The sequence below is a fragment of the Lycorma delicatula genome, chromosome 11 (assembly GCF_047948215.1).
Source record: "Lycorma delicatula isolate Av1 chromosome 11, ASM4794821v1, whole genome shotgun sequence".
Taxonomy (NCBI): Eukaryota; Metazoa; Arthropoda; class Insecta; order Hemiptera; family Fulgoridae; genus Lycorma; species Lycorma delicatula.
Window position 1 is genome coordinate 2,199,315 of NC_134465.1, and position 15,281 is coordinate 2,214,595.

General features: G+C 26.8%; 1 protein-coding gene across 1 annotated transcript; it reads left to right on the plus strand.

Annotated features, from left to right (window-relative positions):
• Positions 1-222: 222 nt before the first annotated feature.
• Positions 223-14,409, plus strand: Spf45 (splicing factor 45). The gene is made up of 8 exons (XM_075378691.1): positions 223-408; positions 695-805; positions 2,339-2,465; positions 7,388-7,475; positions 8,374-8,683; positions 10,386-10,625; positions 12,407-12,581; positions 14,180-14,409. The coding sequence occupies exons 1-8, from the start codon at positions 289-291 to the stop codon at positions 14,275-14,277; spliced, it is 1,269 nt and encodes a 422-aa protein (XP_075234806.1). The 5' UTR covers positions 223-288; the 3' UTR covers positions 14,278-14,409.
• The last annotated feature ends 872 nt before the right edge of the window (positions 14,410-15,281 follow it).

A 15,281-nucleotide genomic window follows, 5' to 3' on the forward strand; every position in this document is an offset into this window, starting at 1 on the left:
TTAATATTTTTATTGGGTGGTCGAATTTTATATTTCAATTAGTATTTACTTTTTTAAATTGAATATTATGTGATAAAACAATTTTATCTATCCTTACTGAAAACACATTTCTCATCTATTACAACACGTATTTTTAAAGTTTTGTTACGTACAATAATAACGTACTTTTAAAAATCTTTTGGATGCTAACGGTTATGTATATTATGATGTTGGTCAGCATGTTACAGCAAATGTGGTGTTTACTATTTGAGGTTACGTTTTAAGTAATTGTATTATTCACAGTTCAAAATGTCGTTATATGACGACTTTGATGCCATAAAGCAGAAATCGGATCATGTAGCAGGATGGTCGTCTGGAATAAAACTTTTTCAATCACAGTTGCAACTTAAAAAAGCTTCACAGACTCAGGTGAGATAGTTTTTCGCTTAAAGTGGTAAACATTTAGATTACTTATGAACTTATATTTAAGTTGCTTGTTTTTAATACTTTGTAATTGCCCCTCAGCTGCACCGTTTTTTTTTTTTTAATTATAATATGCTGTTATTAAGGTGTTATGTTTATAATTATTACGTCTATACATGTATTTGGCGAATGTGGAAATCCAAATTTCTAACCTGATAAATTGCTAGTTTGTTAATTATTATTAATACAATTTTGATATTTTGTTTTATTTATTCTGTGTTTTTTTTTGCAGCCAAGACGAGAACAGATTCGTAAAGCGAATACATTAGCTCCAGTTATAGATTTAAAATCAAAAAAGGATGACGATGACTCTAATTCTAACAGTTCATTCCCATTTCCTAAGGTATGTTATTACAATTTGTTGTAATGCATTAATATTGAGGATTTCTAGATTATTGGAAGAGTATTATTTTGTTACTAGGTAGAGGTAAAATATGTTAACTTAAAAACTGTTTACTGCCTGATTGATGTTACCATATTTCCTGATGGATGTAATTTTTTTCTTGTTATGTGGTTGTAATTAGAACAAAATATAGAAAATTTCTATGAAATTTTTCAAACAAGTTTTGAGCTTATTTGATAATTCATGAATGAAAAGCTACGTATTTATTTTATACCTTACATAAGTTTTAGTTCTGTTTAAAAGAAATAATATTTTAGAAAGTAATAATTTAAGTATTTCCATATCTTGTTATATTTAACCATAATTCATGTTCGCAGTTTAGTTTAGGTTAACCTTCACTTTGGAAAATAAAGCTAAAGAATTTCTTTTTTATCATGGAGTTCAAAAGTATTACAAACCATGGTTATATTTTTTATATTTTATTTGTGTTTTACTTTGCTTAATTTTAAATGTAAATTTGAAGATGTGGATAAATTTTAGCAAGTTATCATCCACTTATATTCTTTGACTGACTGTTTTAAAATAACATTTTTCATAAAAAAAAAATGTTATAAACTTATGTCAAACTTAACCTACAGTATTTAAAATAACTTTAAACAAAATGAATTTTTATCATTAAATCCATTATAGTTTATTAAAAATATATAAAAACAATACAAAACTCTGATAAGGATTCATATTTTATTGTACGCCTATAAATAAATGACAAACCTTATAACAAACTTGTCAAGTTGATGATAAATTAGGTATGTTTATTCCCTATATGGACACAGCTTATACACTATAGTACATTTTTTTTGTATTTAATGATATTTTCTGACAATTTTTAAAGTTTTTAAAATAATAAAACCATATTGAATTTTGTGTTTGTTTTTATGAGAAAGTGAAAGTTTATATTACCAATTTTCATTCTTACTAAAGCACAAAAGGAAACAGATATTACAAAATATTGTTATTATATTTTTTATTTTTATTATTTCTGATTATGAGTGTACTCAGTTTTGAGAAGTCTGAATGTCTGAGATTTTACTGTTTGCATAAAAAGTGATTTTCATTTGGATTAAATTTGTTTTTGATAGATTAAAAGGTATAATTAGACTGTATATGATAGTCAGAAAATTTTTTTTATTTTCTTCTATAGTAAGTTCCAATTTTAAGTGTATCATTATGTACTTTCTTAAGAAGTGAACAAGTAAGAGAAATTTTATTACTTAAACTCAACTAGAAGCAGCATGAAATGTATGCATATATGCGATGGAACGGTTTAAACATCAATAAAAATATTCTTTTGAAATATATTGTAAGATTAGCAAAAGATGTTTGCTAGTGCAGGTAATAATTCTTCAGTTACTGTTTCTAAGATGTAGTTACTTAAGAAATTTTATTCTAGTAATGCAAAAAATAACATATTTTAACTAAAAAAAAAAGTCAGTTTAAATAGATGTGAATAATTTTATCTTAAATTACCTAAAGGATGGTCGAGGTGGAAATTATGGATTTGGTCACCAGGGTAATATTACTGCAAAGGATTTAGATTGGAACTTTGATGGCGTTGAATATGATCCAATGTGGCCAAATGATTATGAAAAAGTTGTTAAAGGTATTTAAAAATTTTATTAACTATTGTGTTATGCAAGGATTATTTTTACTTATTATTTAATTTTACATATAGGACAGTTTATTTTATTTATCAGTCATGTAACTGGTTCAGTGAAATTCTCCATTTTTTTATTTCTCGAAATATTTAATAAATACTTTACTCCTAAGTAATCCACTTTATTTACTCTAAATTTAATTTTTTGTGAAATTTTGCATTAAAAGTACAGTAAAGTAGTGAAGATATTATTAGTTAGGGTTTTGATGAGGATGTTATGTTGACACCAAGGATTACAAATGGTATAAACAGTTTCAAGGTGCTATGAAGATGTTGAACATGACAAAAAGTCTTAATGTCCTTAAATATCACTAGCTGATGAAAATGTAGATAAAATAAAGGATATTGTGTTCACTAATCATCAAATCACAATTAGAGTTGCAGAAGTGTAGTAATCTCTTATGGGGGTCTTGTAAAACAATTTTGATTGACATTTTGGGTATGAAATGATTAGCAGGAAAATTTATTTAAAAACTTGAATTTTCAACAAAAGCAACATCGCAAAAACATTGTAGAACTATCATTAACTGACATAACAGTGACAAAATATGGGATGTATGATTAAAATATTGAAACAAAGGTTCAGTCATCTGATAAACGCTTCCTAAAGAAGCAAGACCAAAACAAAACACACCAAGTTCAATCAAATGTTAAGTTTTTTGTTATTGTTTTTTCAATTACAATGGTGTCATCCTTTCTTTATTAATTCTTACCATAAGATCGTATGATCAACAAACACTATTAGCAGTTTTACATATTTTATGTGAAGCAATCCAAAGAAAATTATCATAAATTTGGGCAAACAATTCTTGAATTTTGCACATGTCAAATAATCGTCATCTTGGTGTTGTACCTTGATTAGATGTAATTATTGTAATCCATTGCTGGTTAATGAATAAATAAACCTTTGTAATTTATATTTAATTATTTTTATTTAAATATGTAACATATTTATTATTTTTTTGTAATTTTATATGTAATGTTACATTGAGTCCATGAAGGCTATTGGAAGAAAACTGACTGATTCTAATGCAGAGCCAGCTTATATAATATAGACGCAGCCAAGTGAACCATCAGGTGTTGTGTGTATTGTACAGAGCCGAGTGAACTCAGGAGCTGATAACACTCCAGTTCCCACTTCACTATTAGTTTATAATAATTTTACCCAAAAATAATACCATATTGATGTTATAATCATGATTTTTTTAGACATGGCATCCTGTTATTTTTTCTATTTTTCCCACTGATTAAGTGAACATTAAAAAGACAATTATTTGTGGTGATAAATGAAATAATAAAAAAAAATCACTGTGTGATTCTAAAGCTGTACCAGAAAATGCTTTACACAAATGTTTTGATGTTCTGAGGATTGGAAGAAACATAAGTGTGTAGCTTGAAGTTAACTGGCATAAGTGTGTTTGCTTTTCTGGAGGACTACTTTGAAGGAGACAATATCAATACAGAAGAATAAGTAAATCCTTTTTGATAAAAATTAAGATGTTTTTTTAATTTTTTGATCACAAAGTCTATGTATTTTTTAACGTTTATAAAAAATTATTTGTACTTAATCTTTTTTTCTGTGTGGTGGAAGTCTACCATAGTTGTTATTTGTCTCAACTGTATTACAGTCCCTTGCGACTTAGAAAAATCCTTTTTTGTATTTATAGTTATTTCTTTTTCAGCTTGTATGCAAAATTGCATAATTGTTTTTTGGTTTACTTGTGGTGGAGTATTGTATTTGTTTGTAGATATGTAGATATTATATTGTAGGATAATAGCTCTTTGTTTATTCAAATCTTAAAAACTTTTATATTCACGACAAATTAGGATAGTGTATTTGACTATTTATGCCTATGTATCTCCAAAACAGTTGTATGGATCTTCATGATATAGATATATTACTTGTCTTGGTTTTTGTAGAAATTACATTTGGTTTGTGACAATTTGAAAAAAAAAACAAAATTGTGAACTATATCAGCAATTTAAAAAAAAAATTGTCAGAATTATTTGACACTTTTCATCATCCAACATAAAAAAAAAGAAAAAACTTCAGGAACCTACTTATCATAACCTACCTATATCATTGTAGGTATATAATTTCCTTGATCCTTGCTGCGAATTTCTTTCAATAGTTTTTGAATTTCCCAATACTTAAAAAGACAATTATCAACGTATCTACTTAGCTTTTTTAATATTATAATTAATTTCAGTTGTGAAATTTTATTATTGAAACACTTGTCCAACTATATTTTAAAAATTAGAAGTAATTCAGTTATGTTTAAAATACCAAACTAGTATAAGGTAAGTGCTTATTAATAAAAAATAATTAAAATATTACATTGGATGTATGTTGAAAAGGAAAAATTTAGTGAAAAAAAGGCTGTCTTTGAAGAGTTACATTGACATATAACTTAAACTATATTTTGTAAATGTTATATCAAGTTAAGTTGTGAAAATTGTTTAAAGATATATGTAAGTTAAAATTAAAATTGTAAGACTTATATCTTGAAATATTCTTCAAAGATACGTTTTTGTTTTGTGATACATTTTTAAGAGTATCATTAAATTTGTCTTTTTCTAAGTTGTAATAATCTTATCAAATGGCTTTTAATTGATGTTTTTTAATAATTTAGTACTTACAAAAAATGGGCAGACTTGTACTTTGGGGACTTAAATTAAAGGGAATAAAAATGAATTATAATTCATTTTTTAAAATATTATCTTATTAATTTTGATAAAAGTAAAGTTTATAATACAAATTAACAATAATTATTTTTGGTTTGGTGTGATTCTGTTGTACTGTATATGTTTTTTAATATGTTTTACTCATACTTACAAAGTTTGTAGTAAATAAAGTAAGGTGTGACTTTAAGCTAGAAAGACAGTGGTTTTTTGTGCAGTTAACAAGTATGGTGCAATTGTAATTTTTTTAAATTCATAAAGTGTATCAGAAGTTTAGTTCTATCAATGATCTATCTGATATAATGATGAGGGATATCTCTAAAGTAAAGATCGCTGAGAAATTTCTCTCCTTAAGGTTGGCGAACCTGTATTGTTCATGGCCACACTAGTAATGTACACACTGCATTGATGTCTGTAAGTTGTCATGTTGTAGTATTTTTGATTACTTTTGACTTATTACATTATAAAATGGATAGGAAAATCGATGTTGCCGCCGACTGTGAAATATGTGGAGTCATATGTTTTAGGCGGTTCAACGTTAAGCCGGCTGAAATTAATAGGCATTTGGTTGCTCTGTATGGTAATAATGTAATGAATGAAAGAAACGTCCAAAAATGGTGTAAAAGGTTTAGAAATAACAGAATAAATGTGCATGATGAAGAACGGTCGGGTAGGCCCTCATTAATCACCGGGGACTTGTTGAAACACGTCGATGATGAAATCAGAAAAGATCGTCACTCAATAATTTCTGACCTGGCCCTTCTTTTTCCTGATGTTTCAGAGCTGTTATTGGTCTCATTGTTAATGACCATTTAGGCTTCAGAAAGGTTTGTGCACGTTGGGTGCCGCACGTCTTAACAGAATGTCACAAAAAATCCAAATGGGATCTGCTTTGGAATTTTTGATGCGCTACACAGAAAAAGGTGATGAGTTCCTTAATTCAATTGTTACCGGCAATGAAACATGAATTTCGTATTACACGCCAGAGAGAAAACGGCAGTTAAGTGAATGGCATCATCCTTAATCACTAACCAGGCCGACAAAGGTCAAGCCACAGCCATTTGGACTGCCATGCTTGTTTGGGAAATTGAAAGAATTTTTGAGCTGTAAGCAGTTTGTGGGTGACGATGAACTTAAAAAAGCTGTTATTAATCAGTGAGTAAATGGACTGGCAGCAGCAGATTATGATGAGGGTATATTGAAGCTGGTGTATCGCTATGATAAATGTCTTAATTCATATGGAGATTATATAGAGAACTAGTATAAGGCATAAGGCATGTAGTTTAAGAAAAAAAAAAACATTTAAAGTTTTCAGAATAAATTTTTTTACAATGAAAATTGAAAAAATTAGAAATGGTCACAGTAGTTTTTGTTTTAAATATTTTATTTTTTGTTGTAATATCAGTAAAGTTAATAATTTTTGTTCCAAGCATTTATATTTTATTTTATTATATTAATTATTATTGTTAATCTGTTTTGCATATGTAATGAAACATATGCAGCCAGTCATTTGCTTTAAAGAATTGTATATTTTTTAGAAGAAATAAAGTCGTATTGAATTTAATGGAATAAATTAAGTTTTATATTAAAAAGACATAATTATTTTTTGATTTTGTTTTATATTGAAATTTATTTGAAAAAAAAACTTGTAGTAATTAGAGAAAATTTCATAAAGCTATGTGGAGGTTTTGTCTGGTTTCTTGATAAGAGTGCATTTCCAACATTCCACAACTTCATTTAGATATTATATAGATGAGAATTAATGTATATAACAGAAATTTATCTGCCATTTAAGTATTTTAAAATGCTTTCGAATGGTTGTTTTTTGTATGGTATTTATTAAAATTACTGTTACAGTTCTTAAGTTATCCAAAATGGTTTATGACATTGAATTATATTTTTTCAAGGTATTTTTGTAGTGAAGAATTTTCATTAAAACTACAGAGAATCTCATGATTGTTAGAAAAGTGCTGTACTTTTGGTTTACATAAGTATAGATCATACATTTAACTTTATACAACTGTATTTGTTATGAATAATATATGACTCTTTTTGTTATTGTCTTATTGTAAAATGAATATTACTTTCCATATGTTTCTTGTGTATATCTTCAAAGCCAATACCTTTTTGTAGTGGATAATGTAACAATAATTTAATAGTAAATTAAATGAATATTTGTTTTGTAGATTTAAGAGAAATAAGAGAAAGAGAAAAGGAAAGAGAAGATGAAGAAAGGAAAAGGAGAAGGGAAGAAAGGCAGAGATCAAGAGATAAGTAAGTTAAATATTATTGTGATTTTCTTTTTTTTCTTTTTTTAATTGTTTGTGCATAGCATATGTCTCAGAATATTTTAGATAAATATTTCTTATTTATCTGTTTAAATTTAAAAAAAAGTCTTGATTGTTTTATAAATTTATCAAGTTGGGAGTAACAGTTGTTGCATGAACATTCTCATTTTCAAAGAAATATAACCCAATGATGGTCTGGAATGAGATATAACATCAAACTGAAAGCTTGCTCCTGAAGCTTTTTTGAATATCCTAACAAAGTATCAGAAATTTTGTTCATTAACAAAACCATTTAAGTAAATATTTAGTTCAGTTAACTTCTACAGATTGAGAAGAAAATTTTGTTAATTTTCAGCTTTATCTAACTCAACAAAAATTTTCATGATTTCTCAAGTCCTGAGGCTTCAGTTTTTTGAACAAACTGCAATTTTTTTGGTAAAAATTTGAATCATTTGATAATATTCTTCCCAGACTTGGTATACAATATTATAAATGATCTGGAATGACTTGTGTCATTAATGAATTGTGTTGGATTCTGCAAAACAAGTTTCAACATTTGCAGTTAGGGCTGTTTAACCTTGGCAAGTACACTTCTTTGTGCTGAGGATGTTTCTTCACAATTCATAGTTTGGGAAATACCCAAACTATGAATGAGCAGTTGGGACAGGAGCATGGCAAAATGATTTAAATGTCTATGAAATTCCATGTGAACAATTTGATTGCGGACACAAGTTTTGTAATACAATTTTATAGCTACTAGGTGGTAGATATACTTAAACCACCTACAGTCTTTCCAAAATTGAAAAGAAATCTCCATTCCTTTGGCCCAGCTTGTATAATTTTTGTAAAATTCTGATTGTAACTGATGACAATTTTATGTTTAGTACACGATTTGAGCCTCCAGATGATCGACAGTTGAGAAAAAGTGGTTTTGCTGGACGTAAAGATAGTGATAGTGAAGAAGAAGAAACAGTAGCAGCAGCTGCTGTTGATCGTCCTAGAATTACTGGTGCAGCAATAGCTCCTCCGCCTTCATTACAAGAACCAACATCGACATCGCCTTCAGTCGATACTGTATCATCATCACCATCATCATCATCTTCATCATCGTCATCGTCATCAACAACAGCAGCAGCACCTAAAGTTTATGGTGCTTCAGTTGCTGCCAAAATAATGGCTAAATATGGTTTTAAGGTACAGTTTTAAGTATTTGAATTAAGTGTTAATTTGTTAGAGAATTTATTAAAGAAAGAACACAGAATCTTTTCCTAAAAGATTGGTACTCTTCATTCAAAGTTAATTCAGTCCTATCTATAATCTGGGCAGAATGAGAGACTGTATTGGTTTCACCATAAAATTCAATCAATTGTACTAGAATTGGAATTTAATAAACCATTTTAACCTAATCGTTTGATGGGTAAAAGATTTGGATCATAAAGAAATTTTTGTATTTTATCCTGTAACTTATGCCACATCTAGATTCACAATGTAACTATTTAATTTTGTGTAGCTAGTTTGCAAATTGTGAAAGTCATTTAATAAAAAAATAAGTGACTGTTGTTCTAATTTAGCTAGTTCAAATTTATTCCCGGACTGTTGATTTTTCAGTTGTTTGTATGATATGATATAGAATGCAATTGTCAAAAATTATTAGCAGTACTAAAGAATTTTGTTCGATATCTTGATATTTTATTTGTTACTGTTAATCTTAATTGATTAAATTACCAATCAGTTTATGGGTTTTGGTGCTTGCATATTAATAGGGGGAATCACTCTATTTGCGTCTGTTTTAAGTAGTGCTGTTTTTCGCTCTTTCTGTTGCTATTTTGTATGTTAGTTATTGTAATTAGTTTAAATATAACTATAGTTATTAATAAGTTGTGTATTTAATGTTAATTAGATGAGGTTAGTGACTGTAGATTATGCTGATATACATACGGTTTCTCAGTGCACAGAATCAACATAACTAAATATAACCTATGCTCGCTTCATTCACCACTAACCTTGTCTAATTTGACTTCATTAATTAGATGAGGTTAAATATACAAATTATATGCAACTTAATAATTAACAAAAGGAAACTAAATACAATAATTAACAGTACTTTAAAAATAGGGCAAATTTAGGTGTCTCCCGTCACTGTCTTACACATAAATACCTCAAGTTTATTATTTGTATGTTAAGGTTTTAAAAATATAACCTTAGTGCTGTTGATGATACAAACTAATCTCCATTTTGTGCATAGAATTGACATTAGACTGTATATGTTTGTATCATACATGAAATTCTATTAGTTTTTTTGTAAAATCTTGAAGAAAAGAATGTGCTCTAGAGAAACAGTTAATATATTAAAAAAATTAATATATATAAAGGTTCGGGTGAGTATACAAAAATATGTTTGATTAAAATTTATTATGCTTTAAATTGATCCATTTTGATTTCAGGAAACACTAAAGTTAGGTATCTGCTCCTAATATTAAAAAATATAAATACTTATATATATATATATATATATATATATATATATATATATATATATAATATATTTTTTCAGCCTCCACAAAGTATAGAATTAGAGAACACTCTTGCCTTTAATTTTTCACCCATAATGTTTTCAGGTTTACGCCCATCTTCAGTGATGTTTTTTTTAATAATTCTTTTTTTTTTTTTTTTACATTTACACATTAAATTGTAGCGTTTTGCTTTTAATTTTGTAAAAATTATTTATTAATAATTATATACTTATATGCTTTTGAAACTGTTTAAGGAATTATATTAAAATGCAATTTAAAAAAAACTTTATACACGCTATTTTAACTGTTAAGATATTGCATTTTTGTTTTTTTATTGTATTATCTATAGTACAATAATTTTTAGTTTTCATTTTTCTTTGTAGGAGGGTCAAGGTCTTGGTAAAAAGGAACAAGGTATATCAATGGCGTTACAGGTAGAAAAGACATCAAAACGAGGCGGTCGTATTATACATGAAAAAGAAATGATGCCACCACCTCCGCCAGCTACAATTGGTACACCTCCTCCCGCATCACAAGTAAATTCACCAAGATCTGGAGGCTCTGGACCAGAACCTAGTATTACTGAAATTATGAAATGTCCATCAAAAGTTGTTCTTCTTAGGGTTTGTATTATCTTTAATTTATATCAATATTTATTGTTGCTTTGTGTGTATTTTTTTGGTTTGATAAGTGGGTCCATATGTATAATAGGGTTTTTGTTTATTGGTTGTTAGTTCTTACTGAGGGTGCATTATACATTGAGCAACAGTAATTTATAAGTTTCTGTAGTTTTTTGCAATATTTTGTTTTAAAAAATACACTTTATATTAAAATACATTTTTGAGAATTTAAAATATGTTTTTCCATATTTTATTTATTTTTAGTATTTTTCATTGTATTTGTAAAAGCATTTTATTCTTTTATATTACATCTTAGTTTCGTCAGAATATATAATTTCTTTTGTTTCTGACAAAAATTACTTTCCTCTTCTCTATTCTCAGATTTCAAATACAGTTTCATGTGTTTATTTTTGAACTTATTTCTGAATTTTTTTTATTAATTTTATGTTGTGTAGAATTATTGTAATAATTACTAATCTTTTTTTATTATTTAAGTGATTTTGTGAAAATGATGACTTCAAAAATTGGTTATTATTAATTAACTTCGTAAAATGTTAAATATTTTTTAATAAAATAGATAAAAGAAGTTTAATTTCAATACGGTTTGGTGTAACCCCAGAGAACAAAGAGAGAACAAAGTTACTTACTGGGGTTCTTGCAAGGAACAGATCATTTATATTTATGTGATGCTGTTTTTTTTTTCTATTGGACTATTTTTTGTAAGTGTTTTTTTTTTTACATATAGCAATCCCTCATCATACAATTTCATGAAAAAAAGAGATTATTTAGGAAGGTTAGTTAAATAAGTTGGAAACAAAAACACCATAGTGAATGTGATAATCAGATGTCTTAAGTCAAGATTATATTAAAAACTATACGAGGCCTTTACAAAATTGATTCACAATTGGCTGTTGAAAATAAACCAGTTGATATAAGCAGACCTGATGGCATATTCTGAGTAGCCTACCAGCTATCTGTAATCTTGTTATAAACTTGTTTTACATTCACTCTGTTCAGTGGTGGTAAAAACAGCAGTCAATAAAATGTGAAATTTTTTATGCATGGTGTAATTAATTTTTTGCACATGGAAGCATAGACTGTTGCTGAGATACATAGACAATTGTGTGGTGGTAATAATTTACAAGAAACTGTGCTCAGTGATTGTACCAGAAATTTGGGTGGGCTATTTTAAAAAATGTAAGCTGGTACTGTTGAAGCCAAAAGATGATAGATAGCTGTAGTGTTTTGGAATCACAAGGGATTTTGCTGCACAAAATGTTTCATGTGTTACTAACTTGTTTATGACATGGTGTTACATAATTTTTTTTGTGTTACGAATATTGGGTTTTCTTTTTATGCTACACTATATTGTTTATTCTAATTTAGGATTTTTAAAAATAAAATTACTATTATATATATATGTATATATATATATATATATATAATTAAATTTAAACCACTGAAACTCAGTAAATAGGTAAGTTAAACTTACCTTTATTAATTCCAAGAATTAATTTTCACTGGATCCTGCATCTTCAGTTGGTATTTAATTCTATAATTACATTAAAATAATATTCACAAATTATAAAAACAATTTTATTTTAAAATTGATTTTTGCAATTAATTGGATAAGTTTAACTTACTTATTTAGTGTATTTTGATGATTTAAATTTCATTTAATATTAAATTTTAGTAGCACAATGGTCAACATGATGAATTATTTAATATATATATATATATATATATATATATATATATATATGTATGTATATGTTTTTTTTTAGAATATGGTTGGACCTGGTGAGGTTGACCAAGATTTGGAACCTGAAGTTAAAGATGAATGTAATACAAAATATGGTGATGTAGTACAAGTTATTATTTATGAATTACCAGATACAGCTCCAGAAGAAGCTGTTAGAATATTTGTAGAATTCAAAAGAATCGAATCTGCCATAAAAGGTAAAAATAAAAGTTAATGTAGTAGATAGAATTTATAATTATTAACAATACAGTCAAATTTGATTATAATTTGTGGTATTTCATGGCAAATACACAAATCCAGGATATGGAAATAAAGCTGTGGATTAGACCTATTTTCGATATTTTCAGATTATACGCTTAATATAGATGTAATAACAAATTTGAATTGCTTAGGTGAATATTTGAGCATTATAATTGTTCTGATTATACAAAATACCCATATATAATAATTTACTGGTCGTGCTTTTAATTTTTAAAACTCATTGTTATTAATTTTGTCAGCATAGTAATAACTTTGTCTGATAGTAAGGTAATTTTAGTCAGTGCTACCAGTTTAAGTAAATCGAAAAAAATTCTTATTGGTTCTGTTAAGTATGCATGTAGTTGTAAAATCATCAGCATGACCAGTTTTTGTACACTACGGCAGTACAATATAGGAATATTAAGTAAAACCCAAAAGCCAAGCACAGGTTTGTATCATTTCTTTTTATTTATAATCTACTGTATTGTTTTGAATGATGAAGGTTCATGTATATTTCCATGAGAAGTTGCTTTAAAGATTATCTTATGTGATAAAAACATTCTTTACATATTTTCTATTTAAAAAGTACAATAATTACTTAAAATGGATATTTAGGCCTGGGTTTATTCATTATGCAACTAAAAAAAGGTTTTCAAAGATCTTCTTTCAAATTATTTGTAGTAAGATGAGAGGAAAATAAAGAAATTTTCAGATTCAGTCATTCCCAGTTTTAACATTTTAAGTACTAAAAGGTACCAGCAAATCACTGCTTAACTCTTCTTATATTAAATTACATATGTACAGTATGTTTTGCAATTTTTTAAAATAAAATTTCAGACAACAGTGATTTTGGATCTACCTGCATGCATGCAACTAAGGTGACTTGAAGGCCTCAAAATTTTGGGCACACATTCTGCCCTCAATATTTCAGGGTAAATGGATACTTCTGCCATGGTGGATACAACATATTGATGTTCATTAATTTTGCCTCACCAACTACTGGCAGCTGTGTCAAAAATTGATTTTGCTTCAGAATTCAAGAGCCAGATTAAAACTGGCACAGGTTTTCAAAAGAACATCTATCACAGATTTCCAAAATTGTGTCATATGAAAGTATTCAATTTACTGATAAACTTCTTAGCCTAATTCTTCACTGGAGGGGAAATTTGTTGTTTGATTATGGATGTTAAAAAAAGAAGCTTAATTAGAACCACTAGTTTACATGTATCCAATGCATAATTAGAATTTTTATTTGTTAAAATTCACTTTTTTCTTGTTAAAATTCTTTCATACTTTATAAATGGCAATATTGTGATAGGAAAGGATTGCATGTCTCATTAATAATAATAATAATAATAATAATAATTGAACATAAAAAATTCTTTGCACGTAAGAATTGCCTAATTAACATCACAATGAAAAATTACGTTAGGATATATTATTGCTTATTTTTATTGAGAAAGAATATAATGGTGTTTAAAGTTTAAAGTATTAAATAAATAATTCTATAATTTAATAATATATTCTTTTTTTGTATTTTTTTTTAATGCATCAGCTGTTGTTGATCTAAATGGAAGATTCTTTGGTGGACGTCAAGTAAGAGCTGGTTTTTACAGTTGGGAAAAATTAAATACTCTGCAACTACTGGATTAACTATTTTATTCTTTTTTTGTATTTTATGTGCGTATGTATGTCTGCATGTATGGGTTTAATTGATTGTATTATGTACATGAGTATGAAATAATTGTATAGCATAGTTTTAATAATAATTATTTGTACAAATGATTCAGATTTTTATTTATTATTTTTTTTTTTTTTTTTTTTTTTAAGTAGTAGTGTTAGTTTTATTAAAAATAATTGTATGTCCTTGTGAACAAATTTTGTTATTTCTTGAAGTTTATTTTTAATACAGACAAAAAAAAGAAAGAGGTTGTTGCACTTTGATTTTTATTATTATATTTGATTTGGCAATTCAACTACCATTTTAAATTTATTTATTAATCAATGTTAAACATATATTCAGCAGCAAAAAACTGAAATTTAAAATGTAAACTTTGCTTTTAAAAATGCGTTAAATATGTTTGCTTTTTAAAATATGTTTAAAAATATGTTGTCAGGCATATTCTTAGAATATTTTTTTGTTAGAATCTTGGGTATGCTTTTGTTTTATATTATAATGATAATATAGATTAATTGTATAATATAAAACTTATTTAGCCACTCCACAAAATACAAAATTAAAGAACATTCTTACCTTACTTTTTTTATTTCATTAAAGCATTTTTGAACATAAGCCCATCGTCAATAATGATTTTTTTAAATTTTACTTTTTTTACATTTACACAATAGATAGCATGATACTTAAAATTTATTATAACAAATATTTGCTCAGTCAGTAAAAAAAAAAAAAAAAATGTTTAATTTAAAATATTATAATATTAAAATTCCCTTTAACAAGCTACTATCTGTTTGTTAATGCAGTAATTTATTGATTTTTTAATTTATTTTCTGACGTTCTTTAAAAATCCAATTTGTTTGTCCAATATATATTTTTCACAATTATTGCATTTTATTATTATCATATTTTAAATGTTTTATTTAAAAATTAAAAAATAGGTTTTTCGAATGTAGCAGACCATTATTTAATAATTAACAAA

What these genes read in the sequence shown, in the direction of transcription:
- Spf45 (XM_075378691.1), top strand. Translation starts at nt 289, where the DNA reads ATGTCGTTATATGACGACTTTGATGCCATAAAGCAGAAATCGGATCAT. An exon ending in GTTCATTCCCATTTCCTAAG is followed by an intron (nt 806 to 2,338) that starts GTATGTTATTAC and finishes AATTACCTAAAG; the next exon opens with GATGGTCGAGGTGGAAATTA. An exon ending in AATCGAATCTGCCATAAAAG is followed by an intron (nt 12,582 to 14,179) that starts GTAAAAATAAAA and finishes TTAATGCATCAG; the next exon opens with CTGTTGTTGATCTAAATGGA.